The following is a 24498-nucleotide window of genomic DNA, read 5'->3' as shown; positions in this document are numbered from 1 at the left end:
GGCTGAAGGCTGAATAGAATAGTAATGGCACGCCGAGAGTCCCACCCACACAGAGACCACCAGAGCACATGAAGACACACATTTTAGGGAGGGGAAAACTCTTAAGGCACCCCCCACCACTCATAGTGAAACTATGCCAGCTGAAGCGACTCTTGACTACTGGAGAGCATCACTCGACAAACCACAAACAGAATGTTAATAGCTCCCATGTGGACAAAGTGAAGCGGATCTATAGATAATAGAACCTCATCAGATATGACATGGAGCATGGTAACATGCCGCAAGGGCTTCCTTAAAAGGGTCCTTAAACACATAACAACCCAGCCAATGAGTTGCCTGAGAATACCCAGGCACTAGGGTGGATCTGCATAGCATGGTAGAAGACCACTAAGGACCCTGTTACAAACCTAAAAACTCCAGCATAGGTTGGTAACATCCTTGTTGTACCAATCAGACCACCCAAATAGAAACCACAGTCAGCCAGAGACAAATGAAAGGCCCATAACATTATCCAGGATAAGACACACCATGAATCCTCTTTAACCAACTAATCTCCACCAAAGAAACCAAAACTACATCATTGCAAGAGCTCACCTTCCCTGATGTGACAGAGAGAGAGAGAGAGAGAGAGAGAGAGAGAGAGAGAGAGAGAGAGAGAGAGAGAGAGAGAGAGAGAGAGAGAGAGAGAGAGAGAGGCCAAACAAATACCACTTAAAGTAAGGCTACAGCCAGCACGGCATGATCCCTTTATGATCCCCAAAGACCCATCCTTGACCACCTGAGAACCACCCGGACAGATGCTGAACCAGCATGTCACGAGTCCTCCAGCTGGCATATCTGATTAACAAGCTGGGCAAGTCCAGTGGGGGCGAGTGTATAGACAAGCAGCTGTCAGAAAAATAGGAAAAGACGCTGTTTTAATGTTCCATTGGATCGTATTTAGGAAACGCATGCAGATTGTGATAAAGTATTTATAAAAATATATGTTGTATTATCCTGCAGAGAGTATTTGACAGTAAAGTGGGGCGAATCAGGAGTACTTTCACCATGGCCCTTGAGGTGGGTGCGTCACTGTTTGCTTCTTCATAGGAAGATAAATAGAAGGAACCTCTCTGTGTACCCCTATAGATCCTTTTTATGGTGTCAGGAGTGTGATCCCTTTTGGCATACACTGGGATGGATCTGCCCCATTAGGAATGGAGTACCTGCTGTGGTCACAGCACCATGTGTTTTTGGAAATGTGCACAGTGCAATCCCATAACATAACAGGTGCATTTGTAGAGCACACGTTCACCCCCAGATGGGCATCCTGGCCCTATTGACAGATAACAGATGTGTATTGTTAACAGACCTAATAGTACCCGAGAAACAGCATGAATCCTCTTTAACTAACTCAATGGCATGAGATATTGCTGACTGGGTTGCCTTCATGGCCACAGTGGTGGTGGACACCCATTTCGAGATCACCTTAGTAACAAGGAGTATAACCGAGGGCAAATCACATTGCCAGAGTCTTGAGTTGGAATATAATGGGGTTTCCTTGGGGAAAATATCTGCCTGTAGTATTGCGACATAGGATGGGGGATCCTGGGGCAAACAACATATGTGTCCAGAGTTGGATTATATTCAATGTTCTCCTGCTAGAACCACACATGCGGCTGGATCCAGGTTCTTCTTGGTGCAGCCCTGGGTAACCTCTGTTTGGTTCAAAGGGATACAGGGGCACACGATTAGCTTAGAGGGCCCCATGGCACTCTTGATAGAGACAGCATAGAGGCAGGGCGCAATGGGAGGCGGCAGAGACTTGATCCAGAAGAGGGCTCTGTTCAGCTGCACACATTGTCTGGCAATGTTTTTTGGGGATCAGACTATGAAGGCACTTTGTGAATTGGATTTTGTGCTCTTCAGGCTGCCAATATTTGAGAAAGTTAGGAAAGGAGTTCTGGGCGTGATTTGTGGTTTGTTTGGCTACACAAACAGTAGCCAAGCCCCCCCCCTCCCCTCTACCTTCAGAGGCTTAACTATTCACCTGAGGGTCCACTGGTAAAAAGAACCGGTGCTCTGAGTGTCATTGGAGGAGGACCCCTAACTTCTGGAGACACTCTGCACTCGAGGGCTGGAGTAAATGGGATGTGTGTGTTTTGAACACAAGTGATTCCAATTCTAGTCGGGTGCAGAGGTGGGTACACATGCAATGCAGAACCTGTACCAGCTCACTAGCCGGGGGGGGGGGGGGGGGGGGAGGGGTGGTGGGAGCCACAACCACCTCATGCCTGCGTGAGGTTATGGCTTCGGGGGATACACACAGTGATGCTGTTGCCCATAACGTGCCTTGTGGTGGGAGACAGTGTGATGGGGCAGGACAGCTTGCCATGCTCTTGTTTAACCTTATTTCACGCCCCTTTCCGCCTGGTGGATACGCGGGAGCTGTGTCCAAGGGCTCCTGGGAAGGCAAATGCCTTTACTCCTTGTTATCCATGCATTTCGAGTGCATCACCGCCCCTGAGGCACAGGGGCTGCCGCACAGGGCGAGAAAGGATGCAGTACATGCATAAACACTGGCATCCATGGAGTGCAGATGGGCCTCCTGGAAGACCTGCACGCTGCTCAATAAGAGCCCCCCAGACCTCAGCAAGGCAAAGTTCCCAAATCCCATTCGCAGCTTTCACCTTCCAATAGGGATTATATGCTGCAATGGCCACAAACATACAGGTGATGTGCCGGAAGGCACACGCCAAATGGGTAGCAGTGTGCTGCCTGCGCTGGCCGGCTTTGGCAGTCATGGTTAGTGGTACAGGCTTCTACACACGGTTGGGGGGGGGCACCCTTGCGTCATCTATCTCAGTCCACTGGAGTACAGTGTGCTTCCAAACACAACAGGATGAAAATCCATGAGGCACAAAGGAACCATGTCCAAGTAGGTTTTGTACAGCTGGATATCCATCGCAAAAGGAAGCCAATGCTGATGGGGTTCAATGTAATGGCACAAGGGGAAAAAGCACACACTGTGTCTACAATAAACATCTTTCACGTGGTCTCCAACACACACGCTCTGCAGCTCTTAGCACAGGGATGCCACCATAACCCAGGCTGAGCTTTGATCTGTGCCTGTGGACAATTGCTATGTGGGATGCCCACATTTCCCCTTCATCGACCCCGATGCAAGGATGCCAGTCAGTCCCACAGTGCTACACAAACGTGTCTTTCTGTGTTTGCTGAAGTCCATTGAGGATGTGTTGATGATATTAATGATGGGCATAACTACAGTGTTTATCGATAACTGAATTGTATTTAATCACTTGAATTTCGCAAGCTCTTGTCTAAAACAGTGGTCCTGGTCTTAATGACCTCTCAAGGGCTCAAGACACAGTGAGCTCTGCTGGGATTCGAACCTGTAACTTACGCTCTCTCTCGACAGGAGCCAATTTGGCTGGGTCATTGTACCAATGCGAAAGGTTTGAGGTAAGCCGAGTGCTTTTGTTGAGCGTGATGAGATTCTAATTCTGTTCTTTCTCTCCCCTCCATCTCCCCCCCCTCCGTCTCTCCCCATCTCTCTCTTTCGTCACTACTGTCTCACACTCTCCACCTCTGGGTGTTCTCAGACGTCCTCTGTGGAGCACTTCCTGCAGCATATCAACACCCAGATGCAGCGTGGGGAAGACTACGAAAAGCTTCGTGCCACCATGGACCGCATTGGGGCCTACGACGTCCTGGAATTCAGTTCAGAGGAGATTGAGAAGGTGATGGAGCCAGGGGTTGGGATGGCTCTCGAGCAGGGTTGTCCAGCTCCAGGCCTCGAGGTCTGGGATCCTGACAGATTTTTGGGATATCCCTCATTAATATTCATGAGAGAAAATGTGCATACATTTAGAATCATTGCATGAAAATGTATCTCATGAATATTAATGTGGGGTATCCTGAAAACCAAATGTATCCGGCCCTCGAGGCCTGGAGTTGGCCAACCCTGCTGTAGAGGGACTATGTCGTGGAGACAAAACCACACACGTAAATTACTTTACTTTAACTCTCTGTGGAGTTCAAACATTACAATAAATGATATGGTCGGTGGGAAAAACAGGTACCTAAAATAAAGATAATATCACCTGTGAGATTAATACCACTGCCCAAAAATACTCTGGGCAATCAATTTCAGTAACCCGCAATTTAGTGGCCATGGTTCAGTGACCGGGTAAGAGTGACGCATTTAGTGCCAGGATACAACACATGTGGCACTAAGGGGTCATGATTACCATGTATCCTGTAAAGAAAGCAGGTGCCATAGTTATATGTGTTGTCATTAAATGTGCCCTGTTTAGAAAGTCAGAATATAGTGCCATGCTACAATAAGCCCCGGTTACAGTGGCCGTATGCAATGTGTGCAAAGTGCAGCGTTTTGTTCAATCGTGCATGCAGGAAGAACTGCATAGTGGTGGGGACAGCAGGGCATGCGTTGGAGTGGAAGGATGGGAAATTGGAAGACACCCGGAAAAAGAGTGCATGATTCACAGTAAGCCTGAGGCTTCATTCCTCAGGGCCCGTGCCGATCCCAAGGTAAGATCTAGTAATGAAATTCTGGTGGGTCCCGGTAAAAGGTGGGATGGTTGTTGTCCTGGAACACTGTGCCTACCCCCGGCCTCCCTTGATGAAATGCAATATGATGTACCCACGGTTCAGGTTGAGGATTTGGCCAAATTGGTAAAGATTTCCGGAAAAGATGGGTTTGCAAGGCCTTCCTGGAATGCAGAAGGTTCTCAATGAGTCTTCGGTCGCAAACTCTGGAATGATCACCAAGAAATCCTCTCACCCTAATCCTTTTGTTTCTGCAACAGACTGTATTCATAAGCACTACAGGGATACATCCATTATTGTCGACTAGGTTTCCAGTAGGTAGATTTTGTTTCCCAGTAATTAGGTAGCTTGTTCCAGAAGGCCGGGTGGACATTGAAAGTGCCTTCAATTTCACTCCAGGTTTAAGTGTGGTGCTGTTCAAGAAGCGACGACAGCTTCAAGCTCGAATAAGCTTCTAAACAGCAGGCTCTGTGAAGTCTGTGTAGCTCTAAGGCAGCGGGCCACTGAGCTTTCTGGCAGCCCTGCACTCTTCTTATGATTCAGCCATTTTGAAGCGGGTTGGTTCAGGGAGTTGCTTATCCATTGATTGGGCTCTCACATAGTTTCTTTCTGGAGATCTTTTTTTATGATATTAGGTCTAAGTCAGTCTTCCAAGAAATGGTCACAATACTCAAGTGGTCACTATGCCAGGACGATATTGACATTGAATGCTATCTGCTTAAATAGCAGATGGTGAACGGATACCAAATATTTGTAAATGTTTCATGGCATTAATACGTATCGGGGTACTCCAGTGGCAGTCCTTTGTTGTTTTGATGTTTGGTCTGTTCTTTACAGTGATTGTCAATCCTTTTGCAGTATGGTCTCAAGAGTCGCGGTGTGGGAGCCGTTGAACCAGATTTCTTTCATCCCTAGTAGTATGGGGGTCATAGTTTCAGGACTCCTAAATGTTTGTTATCTGTCCTACCAATAGTCACCGGTTGTATGCCTGTTAACTCTGCTAAGGATTTCGATCGGGCAACACACACCTTGGTCTCAGCCTAATATGTATTGGACAACCGAGATGCCTTTCTCTTTATTTTATGCAGATTAAATTTGAGATGGTACACAACTCGTCTCACACCCCCTTTTTCAAATACCCCGGTTCACAATGGACCATGAACCAGGATGGTTAGTGAAAATTATATATTTTATTTACTTTAAGATTCAAAGGAAATCATACAATTTTAATGTGGGGCAGCAATCACCAATGGAGTGATAATTACAATGGAAATGGAAGCAATGCACTTGGTTAACCTTCTCCTGCAACATATACAAAGCACAAGTGAATAGGAGCACTTTTTGAATTAGGATAGATAGCACCCAAGGTAAAGTTTCCCCCGGCAACGTTCCCTTAACCCCCAATTAATCAGATTCTGAGTGGATAGAAAGAAGCAGCAGGTAGTCAGGAATAAGGGGCAGAAAACAGCATCGAAATCCGACCTTAAACCCTTTGCAAAGGCATGAAATGACAGTCGGAAATGGACAAATATATAATTAATGTGCGGTTGAATGTGTGAGGCAAATATGATTTCTTCCAACAACAGGAATGCAGAAACACTAGCAATCACAATGCAATGGATCAACAAGCAGCATACAATTCGAAAAATTAGTCGAAAGTTAGAACATGCTGCAGCCGAATGACACATTGCAACGTTGCAATTTTCTCAATTCCCGTTTAAAATGACCCAAACGTTTTTTTATAAAAATGGGTGAAATACTGAAAATCGCAATGCGGTTTTTGGCCTGGGGGACAGATGTATATCACAGGGACAATATCAAAGTGAAAGAATGGTGGTAGATGAAGATTTGGATGAGATTTTCGGGGGGGAAGTGGGGTTCAGTTTTAGGAAAAATAGAGCAGTTAAAATTAAAACTTTGGTTTTGAAAGAAAGGCAAATGTTACTTAAACTAAATTATCTAGACTATACTGTTACAGAGGAACACAGTAAGCTCCAAGGTTTATTTGCGAGGTCAACTTTATCACCCCAGTGCTCATCTTTAACCCGGAAATTTGTTTGATTACTCAAAATATAACTAAGGGCTTATGAATTACACCAGACAGAAATGAAAAGAGAGATGGCGCTAGCACTTAGAAATAAAGGACAGGGTGCACAGAGAATTCAAACAGTTTTAACAAGTTACCAGGGTATAAATATCATTGCTTAGAGAGTGTAAAACAAACAAAAGGGTCAAGATGGGGAGCCTATGGGCCTCATTACGACCCAGGCGGTAAGTTACCGCCTGGGTCGTACCTTTACCACCATGGCGTAAACTATGTTTACGCCATGGTGGTTGGCGGACTTACCGCCCCATTCCGAGGTGAGTGGGGCGGTAAGTCCCCATTAACCCATTTACCCTTCCCCATTCCCATTTTTGCCCCATAGGGCATAATGGGAGTGGGGAAGTCGTTAATTACGCCACCGTAAATTACGGTGGCGTAATTAACAACAAGGTCCCTTAGCGCCATGGATTTTAACACCTGCTAAAAGCAGGTGTTAAAACCTCCATGGCGCTAAGGGACCTCGGAATCAGGCGGTAAGGGTCGGTGCTGTTTACGCCGCCGTAAACCCCTTACCGCCTGGGTCCTAATGAGGCCCAATGTGTTTCTTTGTGATGGGGAGATACTCACATTCCACGCTTAGGTTTGGAATTATGGAACAGCCAACTGGGTCTGGTCACCACACAGTGGGCTAGTCTTACAGCTAACAGCTGGGTAATTCTGGTCACCGGATGGCAAGTACAGCTGGGCAATTAGGGTGACTGGATGGCAGGGTGGCAGCGGGTGTGCAGTTAGTGGGCAAGCAGTTGGTAGGCAGCAAGCCGGCTGGTTTCAGGATGCTTCCCAAAAAAAATACCACTGTGTCTCCCTTTGGGTAATGGGATTCTTAGTGAGGTTTCAGGATTGAGGCCTTGCTGGGATAGGATCAGCAATGCTTTGGACTTGCTTTAGTCTGGAATCAGCAAGATGAATGCAACAGATCAGGAACGCAGCCGCAGGAAATTCAGGAGAAAGTGTGTAGTCTTGTCAGGGACTCTTATTTATAATGCATAGTGACATCATAGAAGTATATGGTAGGGCAGGCTTAGCTAAGCATGCCTCTAAACCACTGGATTGTACAGGGGTGGTAGTCCCTGCCTTGCTCTCAGCTAGTTGGATTTCAAGGGCAGGATGTCAGATTTATGATGTGAGTTTTACAATGTTCAAAACCTACCACAGTTAGTTTAGCTAAAATCCAATTTTGCCATATAACAAATTACATAAGCAGGTTACATATTTTGTGTAGAGCATAGCCGTCCAATCCTCCAGTTTGTGAGACATTGTTTCACACTTTTAATACTTTTTTGTCATTTTGAGTATGAAAGAATCAGCCTAGAATTCTATAACTTTATACATGGGTGTGTATCATCATGAGGGATGTAAGTGTTAAAATTCGCAATGGCATCTTGGATACTTTCCTTATGATACCCAATTCTCTGCCATTTCTATTCCGCAGGTGTCAGTGACGTCTATGACGTCTTAAATGAAAGCCCATAAAATCACATTTAAACTGTTAACTTTTCACATGTTTGCAAAGTACTGTGGCAAACAAAATAGTCTTACAAGTTTTATTTATGAAATAGTATTTGGAAACAAATGTTCAGTATTGTTCCCCATATATGGGCAGAGCTTCCAGGCCATCCCCCTAAGTCCAGGGTTTTTCATGGAGTTTTTCTTTGAAGCTTCTTGTAGAAGTCACAGGGAGGTGTGAATTTCTTTTTCACATCCTCGTGTCCCAAAATATCAATTGTGAGAGGCCCCTGCCCAGACCAAAGTCTGATGAGTATGTGAAGTGTCTTTGTCTTGGTCAATCGAAGTTTTCCAACATAGCTATTATCACTTTCTTCTCCTGGAAGTTTATGGTGGCTCCATTCTGGGGGAAGCCTTAGCTCTGACCAACTGGAATAACCTGTTTTGGGAGCTTGCAAAATTCAGCCCATGCAGTTTAAATGTTTTATTTTCTTTTAGTTTGTCCTGAATAAAAAAAAGCCTGTTGAATAAACCGCACATATATGTTTCCCCAGCAACAAACCCCTTTACATTGGTAGGCACGAAAAAGCTTTCATACAACCTTGTACTTTTTAAAACAGGTATTGTTTTTTCTTATTTGTCAAAGTCCATTCTGACACATGTGGTGAAAGCTGGCATATTCCTTTCAAATTCGGTTTTGCTCTTCCATCTGGGTTCCCACATGGTTTTGTAGCTGTATTTGGCTTGTTTTACACAACAGTCTGTAGAAGGCAAAAGTCTTCATGAAATTGACATGTGCACAGAAAGCTATGATTTTCTTTTCAAGCAGAGATTTTTTGACGTTTTGTAGCAAAATATAAGCATTTCCCGTGTAGCTGAAGGAAAGCTTTTGGTGATTTTCTCAGGTTTGGCTGGCACAGCCTGTTATTCAGGAATAAGGCTATTTTCTGATGGAGCACAATGTGAATATGGCTCGCATGACAGGGTCTTTTTGATAAAATCAGTTTGATGACAACAGGGAAAAATAGCATCAGAGTGGCATCATTTTAAACGTGAAATATTCCCTTTTTCAATGGGAATTTTGCGCTTGCAGCAAAGCAGCGCTGCTTTTTCCCTCCATTTCTTTAAGACAAACAAGAACACACCCTAGTAGCCTTTCTCAGGGTGCTTCCAGTTCCTCCTTGCCCAATGGCGCTTGGCAAAACAGTGCAGCCCTCCTTTTGTCGCTGCAAAATGCAGTTTTGGGTTGAGGCAATGGGGCTCACAGGAGCCAGCGCAGCCATTTTGCTGTTTATGCTGAAATGCAGCTTGGTGATGTGGGAAAGTACTGCTAAGTGGGTAAATATATCCCACGACTGTGCAGAGGGCTCCTTTATCTATCTGCCTGGAAGATGGCAATGATGGTGGGTTGTTTGCAGTGTGGTCTAGAGATGTAGTTTTTGCTTTGTCATTGAGTGGGCTGGTGGCCTCTTAGAGATGGTGTGTATGGCTACTGGTCGAGAGCCAAGTGCAGGCAGGCAAGGGAATCACTTTACTATAAATAAATATATATATATATATATATATATATATATATATATATATCTGCCTTATCTGTCTCAAGCAGCCCCTGCTCTACCTGCACCCTGGGTCATGCCGTGATGGAAAGGAGCAGGAAAGGGGGATAGCAAGAGTAGAGCCCCAATCTCCTAAAGGAAGCAAGGACGAAACCTATACAGTCATTTTAGGGTTGGATGGTGCCAGCATGTTGGTCATATGCTTGGGGGTAATGGATTCTTTGGCACCCATGAAACCGGGCATGAAAGATCGACGGATCTGAACATTGCTTTGCCTCATAACAGTTCTATTGAAGCAGACCCTGATGGTGAGCGATTTCTGCGAGGGGAATATTCTGTGAACCACTTGCATGGGTGCTCAGGTGAAGGTTGTGAAGTAGCACTTGAAGGCTGCTAGCCATGGCAAGGGTTGAGGGGTGACGGAAGATCAGAGGGCTGCTGCCAGATCTGGTGCAGTGTTCAGTGTCCGCTATCAAGCTCTGTGGGTAGGGAGCGCAGGACCACCTATCCTTTCTATGATGCCAATTGCAGGTAGATTATCTTGCATGGGCTGCACCCCCGATGAGACGTTTGCATGCCATAGTTAATCACTGAAATGGATAAAGTGGAAAAGAACTTCAGCTTTAGTGACCTGTATGAGCATGGGTGCCGACTTCTGCATTTCCTTAGGGGGGGGGTTGATATCATTTTTTATTTTGCACTTAAGAAATCCTTACCCCTATTGCTGCAAAAGGTATCACAATTTGCACCAACAAGTTGTAAACTCCTTAAAATCGTTGGTTAAAACATGGGATTCTGTTGCAAGGTGTCTGAACGAGCCCAACCAAATGCTTTGTGTTTCCTTCACGAGACAAGTACAAACAAAGCATTCTGAATATAAAAAAGTTTATTGAAGTTACCACTATTGCAGGCAACATTTCCATGCAATGTGTTTTAAAGTTCAGTTGCCGTCTGATGAATTCATCCATAATGGTGTCCATGTCCGAAAGGTCGAGTATATCACAATTACAATTTCATATCAAGAAATGCTAGAAACCCACAATCTTCCCAAACGACGGGTTTGAGGAAGGCCATAATGCATGCCCATTCAAGCCATGGCCTCCCAGCTGAGAGAGCAAACCACGAGGTTACACTCTTCACAAATGTGTTGCCATTCAATATAAAGCCCAGGCCTACCTGCTGAGAATGGAAGCTTGTCACACTGGAACCATTCATGAGTTTTGATCGATACCTGCATAAATTAGAGTAGAACCAATGACCATGGGGTGGAAGCGCCAGGGGCTTAGGAGAAGTAAATACAAAGCAATTGAAAACTGCAGGGCATTTGAAAATGTATTAGGGCTGGTGGGGGCCCATTCCAAAAAGATGTTTTGGGGGCCCCCTCACCTATAGTTGGAAAAAACAGTCCAAAGCACCCGAGAGGTGCTTACATTTTATTGCAATCAAAAGAATTCAGCAAGGTGTTAATAGCTGCAGATTATCATGGACGGGCAGCCAGCTGGGAGACGAAACACTAAATGTCCATTAAAAAGCTATTTATCGCTATTTGACAGCAGGGTGCCAATGTAGAGGAAACCAGAGTAAAAATGCAGCAAAGTTACAGAAGATTGCTGACTACTGCAAGAGACCTGCGGGAGGTGATGGCCTGATGGCGGGAGCATATGCAACCTTTAACATGTGCGCTGCCAAGCACACATTTATTTCCTAAATCAAAGCACCATGTTGATAAGTTATGAGACTGCCAACATGGGCTCCCCCTGAGGCTCTGGGGTCATTTCAACTGAAAAGATTGAAAGGCTCTGATGCTGTCCCTGGGAAACTGACAAGAATCTCTGGCTGTCACAGTAACATTCAGGAAGTGGGGTGAACACCACAATGATTGGTTGGCCTTCCCTCAGCCCTGTTAGGAGGGCCTCTGAGTGGCCTTGTGCCTCAGAAGGCCTGTTGTTCTGATGCACTTTTTGGAGGGTGGCAAATCTCCTCCTGGATCCTTGTAACTTCTACAGGGGTATTGATTATTTTTCTGTTGTTTCTCAGGATTTGTGTCTGTGTGTAAATGCCTGGAGGCAGAGGTCCTGCACCATGAAAGATTTGCATATCTACACTATCCCTGTATCTGCCCCTCCGCACTTGCATTCCCATGCCCCCTTCCATCTCACTCCACCTTCCAATATGCCTCCATCTACCCACTGCCTACCCGTTACCCACTCTCCCTTTATCTTCTCCCATCTGTTGCTCCATTGTCTTCCCTTCCTTTCTCAAACCTCAAATGATTTTTTTTTCCTTTCCTCCATCCATCTTTCAACTCACACTCTCTGAATCTCCCTCTCATCCCGACTTCACTCTCTACACATTTTACTTCCTGATCCCTCCCTCATTCTTTCTTCTTTGCTCACCGCTTCCAAAACCCAGTTACCACCGCTCTTTCTCATCGCCCACACTGCCCTCCTTCCTTTGTTCTCCACATTCGAATCTCTAGATCACTCCCTCCCATTCTCCCCTTTCCTCTTTCTCTCCATGTCTTCATCTACTTTCTTCCCCTCCTTCTCCCCTTAATGCCCTCTGTTCCATTCCTCTCTGCCAGTCTCTTAAGCAGCTGGACACTCTGGTTGAACACAGCATTCCACGGCAGGTGCATTAACACGCTGAGCCATCTTATTCAGTTTGGATCAGTGGCCTCCAGTTTAAAACAGCTGGGAGATGTAAGCTGAAAGCTGGTGGTGACTGACTCACCACAAGAGAGAGAGAGGGAGACAGAGACAGCAGCAAAATCACAGGGGTGATGGGAGGCTGAGAAAAGAATCAAAGAAAAAGGGTGGGTTGATAGGTGAGATGGCTGGAAAAACACCTTCATAAAGAAGGAGAAAATCAGGAAAGAATTACAGAAAATGCAAAAAAAATCAAAGCAAGACAAATTAAACAAATTAAAAAGAAAAATGTAAGAAACAGCAAAAGGATAACAGCGAGCGCGGCATGTCCAGTGCCCCCGGAAGTGGGCAGCACCTGCTAATTTTGCGAGATGCGGGCCAACACTGAGCACAGCAGGAGAGGAGTGCCCAGTGAGAGTGTGGACAGTCACAACTTGCTTGCCCTTTTGTTATTTTAGTTTTTGGTCGCACTTACACAGATCCCCCCATGCAAATAAATACATAATGTCCACAGGGGCAAACTGGCACTCCTGCCCCTGTTGTTCAAAGAGAACGGGGGCAGCTGCCCCCTTTTCCCATCTGTACTCGGCGCCTATGTCTATGAGTGCGTGAATGAATGGTTGCGTGGTAAGGCTGTCATGGAATTGGGATGTTGGCCATTAAAATGAAGGAGGACAGAGAAGGTAGGGGAAATGTGAGCACAGGGCTGCTCAGCATCGCAAGCGGGCAAGGGGGAAGATAGCGATGGCCTTGGGATCAAAGTGGGCTGGCAAGTAGTGAAAGGACAGCCAACAGGCGAGGTGGCGGTGACAGTGGGCAGGGGGGCTGGTAGGAAGGGGCAGACTGTCCAGCAACAATAGGCTGATCATAGGGTGAGGTGGCATTGGTTGCAGGGGAAGAGAAGAGTGGCTGTCCGAAAAGGGATACAGTGTGCCCTGTACAGTGGCTGGATGTAATGTACACCACACAGTGTGTGTGGATGTCAAGAGAAAATTAAGCGAGTGTGGCTAAAATGTATTTTCATAACAAACATTTGTTGTGGTAAAATCGCCATTTAAAGAAAAAAAGATACTTTGGATGATGGCTTCAAACTGAGCACTGCCCTTGAAATGGGTTCTGCCCTCTTCATTTTGAATGATCAATGTTTCTCCTATCTTAGAATTCTCTCATTTGACTCCAGCCTTTACTCCACCTGGGTTAGTTTGCACCGCCACTGAAATTACAGTCATGCTTAAATTGTCTAGGATTCTGGACTCTTCAGTTGCCTCCTGGAATATCTGTTTCGATCTTTCTGTCACCGCTTCATATATTCTCAATGCAATGGCGTTCCCTTGTGTATTTTGAAATGATGCTGAGTTCCTGGATAGTTTTTTTTTTCATTATATATAAGTCTAAGGTATATGCCTGGAGAAGGCAGGACATGGGCGATGCATTGGTTTCTCCAAAGAAAGTACCCTTGAATAAATTGGATTTTTACAAGGACTGGTGAGACTCTGAATACTTTTACTTTTTATTTTTATTTGTTTAAATCTGAAGTCTGTGTGTTCTTCCAATCAGTTTATTCCTGAAATCTGTGCAGCCTCGTTCTTGCACCATGTCTGCGCCCCATTCTAAAGTGAGCATGGGAAGCTCAGAGTGGAAGCATGACATATAGGGTCAGCCTAACTCTTTTGATTACAGTCTGATGACTGAAGGGACAAGTGGATTGGGCCTAGTACACAGTTCTACAACCTTTGGCTCTCTAGATGTTATGGACTACAACTCCCATGATATCTAGCCATTGACTATGTTGATTAGGGATGACGGGAGTTGTAGTCCAAAACATCTGGTGAGCAAAAGTTTGCAGACCGCTGGCCTAGTATATTTCTCGTCTCCTTGTGCTATCTTTCATTATCTTGTACCTCCTTATTCAACCACTGATGTGTTAGGCTCATCTGTCCTCACCTCACAGAGCATATTTCCATTCCATACATGATTATTCTTTAAGACCAATTGAATGAGGTTCCTTATTGATTGAGATTTCATTTTTCACCTCCAAATTCTCAAGTTGCCTGCAACCTGATTCGGGTACTTTAGCACAGTTTTCTGTATCCTCACTGTACTTGGCTTAACTACTACCCTTTCCCTAGGACAGGGCTAGCTATATTCCAGAACACTTCAGTCTACTGGTTGTACTCTGGATTGCCCTCTGTGTAGTTTGTGTGTCTTACTTGCTTTCAGAGTCTACCAGGTGCATTGTCTCTATTTGGTATTTCGCACCTGATCAGTAACTCTCTGAACTATGACGTCCAACTCCGCTAGTCCTGCCTTTTAGTTCTTTCTCAGCCTCAAACCTGGGTGTGGTACAATGCAACCCCAAATCCAAATTCCATACTCCAACGATTTTGTCAGTATGTGATTTGTCAAAGATACATTGCAGGCAAACAACATATTTCAAGATGCAATGCTATATAGGGTTTAATTCACAGAGCGCGTTCCCATGCTGATTTGCCATTATAAAATGTGTCTGTGAATTAGGCCCATAATGTCCTAGACGCAGTGCCAGTATTCTGCCCCCATGTTCAGTGATATGTTACATGGGCTCTGCATATGAAGTTGCAGATGTAATATGCCCTAGATACAGTTCCAGGATAAAACATGTACAAATACAGTGCCATGCTAATATGTACCCAATTAAAGTGACCGAATAATACATGTGCCTGTTAGATACACTGCCACAATACTGTCTGCACCAGAGGAAAGTGTAATGAAAAAGACGGTGTCTTCCATCACTGGATCTTTCATAGAGGAACATTATTTTGTAAATCCAAATACTGGTGCATATTCAAACCCGGTGAATGCTTGTAAGACAATACTGCAGAAATAGTGTTACTGGCAAGTAACCTTCTTCTCCATCTCCATCTCCTTTCTTTTTGATCAGTCATAGTTTGCAATGCTTTGAATATTAAACAACCTCCAGATATATAAAAGCATGTTGTGATTATATAAAACGTACCTGTGCTGGAGAACTACAATGCCATTGTGTATAGTGCCAGATTGTCCCTGGACTGAGTTCCAACCTCTCCTCTAAGTTAGTCAAACCTCAACTTATAGCCACCTCAATCCTTGACCTGACACTTGTGCTCCCTTTACAGAAAGTAAAGGCATTTTCAAGCCTGGACCTGACATGCCCAATCCTAGGAGTTGCCCCCCACAATATCCGCCAGCTGCTGAAGGAGGGACCCCTAAAAATGAAGGAAGGCAGAGAGGCAAAAGTGAGTATGGTACCACCACCAGACAGCCGAAATGTGTGAACCTTGTGTACAGATTGAACATGTGCAAATACAAGTATTTCTTGTATATCTGCAGATTAGGAATAGGCCTCTGTCATGCCTATGCATGTGCAAATATTCCCCAGTGTTGTGGGCAACACGCATGTGCAAGGCTATGGCCTGGATTGTTTTATATTCCTCATGTGTAGTGATGTGGATTTAACTTCTGTATTCCTGCACATATAGCGATGTGACTCAGTTGTGTTAGATCGACAGAACCTGACCTTTGTATGGACCACATGTTCATAAATATTTAGAGATTATTCACAGACTGTAAATATGTACATATGGATGGCTTGTACCTGTGTTGATGTGTACCAGATCTGTGTACATATTATATGTACAATTATATATATTGGGAATTGTGTGCCGCTTGCTCATGTGCAGTAATTAGTTAAGCCTGTGTAGAGGCTCCAAATGTCAAAATGTGGACCGTTATTTTTAGTGCACATTATTGCAGATTTGCACTGGACCACTGTATGTCCTTCACCTGTAAAGATATAACCAAGACCTTTGTCCAGCGAGTTTATATAGAGATGAAAGGGGACTGGATGACTTAATGAGCTGCACATGTTAAGATATAGACCGGCTGAGTCAATGTCCCGACAGGTAGAAATATGGACAAGGACCTATGCGCAGCTTGTGCACATTTGGACAAGACTTGTTTATAATTGAGAACAAGTTGAATGGACACTATCACAATACAGCTGTGCTATGTGCAGATATTCACCAGGCCCAGTTCAAGTAAGCACCTCTGCAGATACAGGCCAGACTTGTGCAGTATTTGTTTTCATTTGTACTCTCCAGTGTGCACAGATATTGAACAAACGTGTATACAGCTTTAATTTGTCCAGATATGGACCAATTATGTTCACAACCAACACATGTGTAGACATGGGTGGGGCAAATGTAGAGTATGCAAATATGCTAACCTGGACCAAAATAAGCATACAGCCTGCAGATGTTAGAAGTGATCTCTGTATTTTTAGCTTCAGGGTGTGTCTTTGTTGATCACATCCATATAAGGACACTGTCCACCTGATCCTCTTTTTCTCTCTCCCCAGACCGAGGTTCATGGGTTTCTCTTCACGGACACATTCATCATCACGAAGATGCACCGGAAGACCGAGCTGGCCAAGGTGGTGCGGTCCCCTCTGATGCTGGATAAGATAGTAGTCTTCCCCTTGAAAGACACAAGTAAGTATACCTGAAATCACACCCCTATCGGTGAACGGGACTTACACTGAAATCTCACTGATGCTCCGCTTACATCAGCTGCATAATTATCAGACTTTGCTGAGTACTTTACCTCAAGGTTGTCTTCTCTCTGCTCTTATCACACCCCAGTCTGTCCCTCTACGAATCTTACTTCCGTTCCCCCACCTGCTTAATTTTCCTTATTTGTGATGCTCTCTGTCTGATATTGCTTTCCTCTTAATTTGAGGCCACCTGACAATTCCCCTCTTGACCCTCTCCCCTCTTGCGTCATTCAATTAATCTGTCCAGAGTTGGTACCCTATTTGCCTTGTCTTCTCACAATGTATCTCTCTTTCACATGCTTTTTGTCTTCTTTTAAACCCTCTCTGGTTATTCCTTTACTCAAGAAACCCACTCTTGACCCCACTGCTGCTGTTAATTTGCGGCCTGTATCTCTGTTTCCTTTTCTTTCTAAGCTACTAGTGTGTGCTGTTTGGCGTCAGATTTCTTTGTTTCTGAATTTGCTCTCCTGTCTTCCTCCTTTACAGACAGGCTTTCGTCCTACGCACTGAACTGAGACTGCTTTCTTCATGTATCTAATGCTCTCTACTCGTCATTGGGAACTTTCCTCTATTTTGGATGTTTCCATCCTTTTGGAAGTCTTTGACACTGTTGGTCACTCTATCCTTCTATGCTCACTTGCTTCACTTGATCTATCGGGTTCTGTTCTCCAGTGATTCTGCTCTTATCTCTCAGTTTGTTCTTATTCGGTTTCTTAGGCTGAGCACAGATCCCTTTCTTGATCTCTTCTTTATGGTGTCTCTCAAGGCTCTGCACTGTGTCCTTTACTATTTACTCTATATACTACTGCTCTTTATGCTCTCATTTCCTCATTTGAATTATCATGTCACTTCTACGCAGACAACACTCATATCTTTCAATTTGCTCTTTCAGTGATTCCCTCCACTTTAAGATCTGTGAGAAACCTGAAGATGCTCTTACATCTACTCCCCAGGGATCTTCTATTTGGGTGGCCAGGGAAGGGCCATTGCTTTTGGATCCCAACCCTGGGGGTGGACAAGTGAGGGAGGATCACCTGAGGGGAGGGTCCTTGGGAATTGGAGAGATGGTGTCTGAAGGCGAGACATGGTATACATCTTTTCCGATATTGACCTACCCTCACCTCCCTTAGCCTTTATGGGCTATTGCCAATCGCAAACCATCTTCCCCTGTAGTATTCCTTTAGTACTGAGAAGAAGAAGAAACAACTAGTAGTAGTGCAATGCTCTTATTATAAACACCAGTCTGGTACTCGGATGAAGAAGAGTGATCTGGAGGCATGTAGTTACAATGATCAGGCATGTCACATAAATAGGCTTAAGCAGGGCCAGGCAACTGACTGTACCTCATTGCACCTGCAGCCTGTTAGTAATAGAGAACAGTATAAAAAGTGGAAATCAGAAGCATATGTGATTGCAGTCGCAGAAGGAACGGAGAACTGAGGAGTTGTCGCGCTGAAAAGCTCTTGCTGAAATGCTGAGACACCGACTGAGAACCTGGGAGTCTTGACAAGGTGGCTGTGCAGGGCAGGGAACCCTTGTGAGGGAGGAAGACATACAGCAGGCACTGCCAGGGAGCAGAGGCAGAGCCAAGCATGAAGGCTGCGTGTGTGGAGTGGAGCACTCAGAAAACTGGTGTGTTGATTTTCCTGGTTAGGGAGAAGCCGCTGAACAGAGCTGCAGAGACCCGGTAAGTGTCGGGCGACACTAGGAACAACGGAGCGCGTCAATGGACCATGGAAATGGTAACGGTCCATGGAAGAACTTCAAAATAGCAGTTATTGAATACTGAACTAAATGAAAGGTGTTATTTAACACACACACAACTTAAAACTGCATTTATTGTATAGCAAACTAAATGAAAGGGGCTATTCAAGTCGGCACAGCTTAAAACTACATTTATTGAAAACAAATAAAATGAAGGATGTTATCCTGACAAATACTATGGAATATTACATTTACTGAATATTGGGCGACAAGAAAGTCATGGTTTGAGTGAAACCAAATGAATGCTGCAATTATAAAGAATTAAATGAAAAGAAAGTTGTTAATTGATCAGACTATGAAACTCTAGAGACTGCATAAACATTCTGCGACAATCAAGTGTATCAAGTAACCCACTGCCGAAAAGACATGTTAAGAATAATCTGCAAGTCACATAAGGACATTGAAGAGTTGTCTTGAACATTACTGAACAGCCTTTGAGAAACCGTATGGTTGCGTGACCTGTGATGGGTGAACCGTGTGGTTTGATAAATGCACCTAGACCAGGACTTTTCCTAAACACTGATATTGGCAATATCAAGAGTCAAATTAGAGACAAGACATGTGGTTGCTGGTTGTGTGACCTGTAGTGGGTGGACCATGTGGTCTCACAACTGCCCCTGAATCAAAAACAACTAAATATTGGAAAAGCAGCAAATAAGTGTGTGTCCTTGGTGAAGCTACCCAAAGGAAGGGTCAAGTGGACCGTGTATTCTTTTGTAAACCTGTGAATAGAGGAAACAAGTAAACTGCTCAGTATGAGTCTTGGGAAGGGAACCCTGAGAACCAAAGAACCAGAGAGTGTTCATCTCAGGGAAGGGAGTCCTAAGATCACAATGTTGTATGAACTTAGTTACATTTGAACTTGGAAAAGGGAAACCCAGTACCCTCTTTTGAGGTGAACTGTGACACCTGTGATTCTACAGAAGGTACCTCTAGAACGTGATCAAACCTCTTTGAAGCGAAGTTACATTAGAATTGTATTGAACTTGAACACTTATATTTGGTTGAGAACATTTCCTCACTAGATTTTGTTGAAGTTGTGAGGACAAGCCTAGGTTCTGCCTCAGACAGACTTTTGATTTGGACTTGTAGACACAGACTTTCCTTAGATTTTGTTAGGCTGGGAAAATCCCACCAAAGCGTATGGTTAGTTAGGGCTACACCATCCTGATGATCATTAATAAAGCTTTGTTTAGAAATAAACACCTGTTGTCTGTGTCATCTCTCTGGATGCCTGGCTCACATATCTCAAATGGTTGCTCTGCCATCCAACACTGGATGTCCTTATAGCTTGTTAACACCACCAAAACGAAGGAGGTACTATTCTCCCCTCTGCAACTCCCGCACACCCCCAAATATTTTTCACCAGCTTTAAGAGGTATGTTTCTCTCATTCCACTTGTGTATCCTCTCACACCTGACCATGCCGCTCTTTTTCAGGTACCTTTCTCCTCATTTACCTCAACGAGTTCCGCTGTGTGGCGCTGGCACTGAGCTTCCAGTGCACAAGTTCAGATGCCTGTAAGGAGTGGATGGACAAGTTCACAAGAGTCCTGGTGAGTAGACGGGGAGGGCTAACACTGTGACCACCAATGCCTGTGAGGCGATGTGACCAATTCATCCTGCAACCTCTTGTCCCAGATTCCACTGACAAACTTCTGTGGGATTTGGAATGCCACAGGGAGCCCTAAACCAGGGGTCTGCAACCTGTGGCTCTCCCGATGTTTTGGACTAAAACTCTCCTGATCCCTCGCCATCGACTATATTGGTTAGGGCTGATGGGAGTTGTAGTGCCAAGCATATGCAGAGCCAAAGGTTCCAGAGCCCTCCCCTAAACTCTCCAAGGCCATGCAAGCCTTGGCCTTTAAAACTCACTTTAATTAGTTTATGTTCAAGACCCAGTGTCAAGACAACGGAGAAAACAAAGCATATCCCAAGATATATCACATTTACATTTGGAAGACATTTAAATCATGAGGGTGCAAAGCAGTAGGTCGCTCTGCAATTGTCGTCCCCCATAAAAAAAATCATTACAAAAAAACGAGGCAGAAAATGTTTATTTTTGTATCGAATGTTGCTTTTTTAGCACTTTGTTAAGCAAAACTTAGATGGGGGTGAAGTAAGGGAATAAAATAAGGAAGGAGGGATGTGGCGCAGGCTGCAGGGGTCACCCGCTGCATTTTGTTTTAAAGTGAAAACAAAGAAAAGGCATTTTCGAAAGCCACCAAAGAAAACCTCTGCCTTTTCAGCCTCTTTGTTGTAAATGAGGTATTTCAACGCAGAAGCCCCTGCAGTGGGCGGCCAACAATAGCCAGGAATTAACTAATAAGCGGTAGGGCACGTTGGCTGACATGATCCTATTTAGGCAGGCAGTGACCCAGGACTGGGTTGTGGGACACCCACTTAAACAATCTGATATCATCGACCCTCCCTGTGTTCTGCGGAGCATATGAACCGGCCCTGGGGCACCAGGCCTACCTGCATTACCTTCCCTGGGATCACATTGGAGAGGAGAAAGATGGCGGAAAAGGGTGAATTTCTGAACCAATGCTTTTGTTTGGTGTTCAGTATAGACAGCAAAAATGAGGGGGCACAGGTGAGCCCAGGAGGAATGAAAGGAATGGGGAGAGCCATGTCAACTAATTTGCAAAGCAAATTCCACATTCCGAATGGGATTTGTAAACCTCAAGGTGAATTTGTCTTGTGGAGCCCAAGGATACATCTGGGAAGATAATGAAGCTTAGAGGAGTGGTGACAACACCCACCAATAACCCTGTTAAATGAAATGATGAAAATGAGAAGGGTTCGGGAGGAGTGAAGAAAGAGATAATCCAACTCAGGAAGAGCAAGACAGGGGACATTGCAGTCAGGTGGACCTTGCTTTGAAGCCACTGTAAGAAGGAGAGAGGGGCAGCTTTTAGTGGGATAATGGGGGAGGCGATGCGAAACCTGTGGTTATGATGGATGCAGGTCAGAAGTACCCGAGACTTGAGAGAGGTTCTGCTTCTATGGGATTAACAGAGACAATTTAGAATATATGATATGATGGGTTATTTATAACGCACTTAATACCCAGAGGTTTCTAAGCGCAGACCCAGGGATCGAACCTGTGTTGTTCCGTGATATCTTGCTTCCAAGGTGAGCATGTTGCCGCTATGCTATCCTCCCGAGACTGGTAACTGAAGGCCAGAGCCCAAGATCTGACAGTCTGCATCGCTTAGGCTCTAGGTAGCCGCTGATCTCTGGGAGTACAATAGAACTAGGGAGGTGAGTTTAGTCGAAGCTTGGTTAATATCCATGTAGTAATGGGTAGCCTTCCACAGTGAAGGGGTGGGAACCAAGCCACAAAATAGTGTACTGCAGGTTCAATAGGCTTTAGAAACAAAACGTAAATGCTGTGCTTCAAGTGTGACCACCAGAAGAGGACACAACTCTCATGATGGAGCCGCCAAAGTTGGGTAAAATGCTCTTGATGGGGCCTTGAAAGCTTGACTACAAACTCCATGGATGGCCACCCAAGTTGGGGACACTGCAGCTAGGGCTCCATCACCTGTGACTCCTGACAGGTACTGCAACATACAATAGCATGATCATCTGCATTCATTGTGGACTCCATCACCCGAGGCCCGCATCACTTCCACCAATGCAATATGTCTCCGTCTCCTTGGTTCACTCAACCCCCCACACCTAGCCAGCCCCTCTCTGCACACTTGGGTTGTATCTCACACTCACCTTTCTGTCACCTTCTCCCTCACAAGGATTCGCTGAAGACGTTGAAGGTAGAAGAGGCTCGCCGCCAGGAGCAGGAGCGCAGGACTCTCTTGGGCAGTGACTCTCAGAATGACCTTGCCACCTTGGACACCAGAAGCCTCTCTCGCTGGAGTGACGACGCAGCACAGGATACAAGGTGGTACCCCGCGTGTGCACTAGGGACATTGCCTTCAACATCAGGAAAAAATAGACCATTTCCTGTCAAGGCAACACTTGATGTAAAAAGCGATTCCCCAAAACAGGTTGTAAGGCCCACACATTCTCTTTCACCGAACACTGTCCTCAACATGGCATATGCACCTATGGGGGTGTGCTTTGCTCATTGAACGGGGATATCTCAGGACTCAACCCAACATGTTTCCTTAACGGGCAATCTTCCCCTCACTGCACAAATCTTCCACCATGATTACATGTCTTTATACCGAAAACGTGTATATCGAAAGACAATGGGCCTCATTACGATTTTGCCAGTCTGGGAACTACGGTAACAGTAAGCTTGCTGGTACCGTAGTTCCTGGACCAAAAACTACGAGTTGTGCTCGCGGGTGCCTTTCTGTCCGCCAGGTTGGACCTGGCGGGCAGAAAGGCACCCGCGAGCCCAGCATATCCTCCCCATTCCCATTCAGCCCTATGGTGCCGAATGGGAGTGGGGAACATCTTTTTTCCGGCGCCCGCAAATGGGCAATTACCGGGTCCGGCAGGGCCTTAATGACCCGTTAATTGCCCATTCGCGGATGCCGGAAAAAATGCAACTCCAGCGGCAGCCACAGGCACGGCTACCGCCAGGGTTGTAATGAGGCCCCATATATCGAAAATATCTCCCCAAACCCCTGTTTCCCATCCCTAAAAAAACAACTGACCGTTTCCAAAAATATTTAACCCTTTACCCCACCCCTAAATGCATTCACTATAAAGGTTTTCGTTGTAAAATATTCGATATAGGGACATTCAATATAAACACTGTATACCTTCCACCACACCTCAGCACAACTTTAAGGGATAGTTTTATCTGAACAAAGCTTTATCCTGAACGCAGCACCTTTTAGGTCACCATGTGGCAAGTTTTTATATCACTAAACAAAGCATTCTCCAGAACCTCAAAGCCTCTACGTTCGGGGTCTCAGCACTGGTCCTTCACTACATATATAAGTATATAGTGGAGACATTGCGTGGTGAGGGTTCATGAAGATCAGAGGTGGGGTCCTTGTCTGTGTCACTATCGGTCAAGTGTTTGTTTTCCAGACCTTGACTCTTCCAAAACTCCACTGACTTGAGGTCAATATGGCAGAGATCCAGGGTCCCAATTCCATAAGTGCGAAAGCCACCGAGTCGCGTTTGTTTATTGCAATTCTGGTATTTGTAATTGTACTATGATTAACCCCTTAAGTGCCAAGGACGAGTATGCTCGTCCTTTTTGCATAAACTTGCACAATAGCATGGCTATGAAAAAGACAAACCAAGTCCCAGAATTCCAAGATAAAACCGGCCCGGGTGGCTTTCTAATGCGTGGAATTGGGGAAACTTGAGTGTTCAGCTATGGGGCAGTTGGTTCTCTAACCGAGAGCTTTCTCCGAATCGCAAGACCCAGTGCCCCAATCTTGCTTCGATCCCTGGTGCACATAGGCCACTGTATGACAGGCAGCACACGGTTCATCTAATGATTGAGTATAATGAGTGACTGGTGTTGTACTCCTCACTGGGACTACCATGTGGGGCCAACATGCACCTCTGCGCCTGCAAGCCCCGAGGGGGCCATCTCGTACAAAGACACACAGGAGACAGTTTAGGAAACAACCTCCTTTATTGCCCTCTACACGGATCTCCCTTTCCCGGGCTCTAGTAGCCCCTCCTCTTCCTCCCTGTCCCTCGTGTCAGGTCCTTCCTCTTTAACTTAAGGTGGTCCAGTATTTAAGGTGGCACGCTCGCTTTCACCCTGCAACACCTCCCCCCTGCTTAACATCTTTGTGGGGTCGGCGACTTGTGTTGCGTTCTGGTGGTCGCTGCAGTGTGCGCTTTAGTCTTGTTAGCCGCTGCTCTTATGTCCTCCTCCCTGGGTCTCTCCGTTCTGGCA

At 45.3% G+C, this 24498-nt stretch overlaps 1 protein-coding gene across 2 annotated transcripts in view; it reads left to right on the top strand.

Annotated features, from left to right (window-relative positions):
* Positions 1-24498, top strand: part of LOC138580291 (pleckstrin homology domain-containing family G member 6-like) — a 365164-nt gene that overhangs the window by 289666 nt on the left and 51000 nt on the right. For both annotated transcript variants that reach the window (XM_069650705.1, XM_069650704.1), the window contains exons 10-14: positions 3603-3740; positions 15458-15577; positions 16699-16831; positions 20097-20212; positions 22415-22563. In XM_069650705.1, the coding sequence (XP_069506806.1) occupies positions 3603-3740; positions 15458-15577; positions 16699-16831; positions 20097-20212; positions 22415-22563 (656 nt within the window). The remainder of the gene's footprint in view (positions 1-3602; positions 3741-15457; positions 15578-16698; positions 16832-20096; positions 20213-22414; positions 22564-24498) is intronic.

The sequence above is a fragment of the Ambystoma mexicanum genome, chromosome 3p (genome assembly GCF_040938575.1).
Source record: "Ambystoma mexicanum isolate Mex_15411 chromosome 3p, UKY_AmexF1_1, whole genome shotgun sequence".
NCBI classification, from domain to species: Eukaryota; Metazoa; Chordata; class Amphibia; order Caudata; family Ambystomatidae; genus Ambystoma; species Ambystoma mexicanum.
The sequence above is the reverse complement of the archived record's forward strand: the minus strand, read 5'-3'. Positions and strand labels throughout refer to the sequence as shown.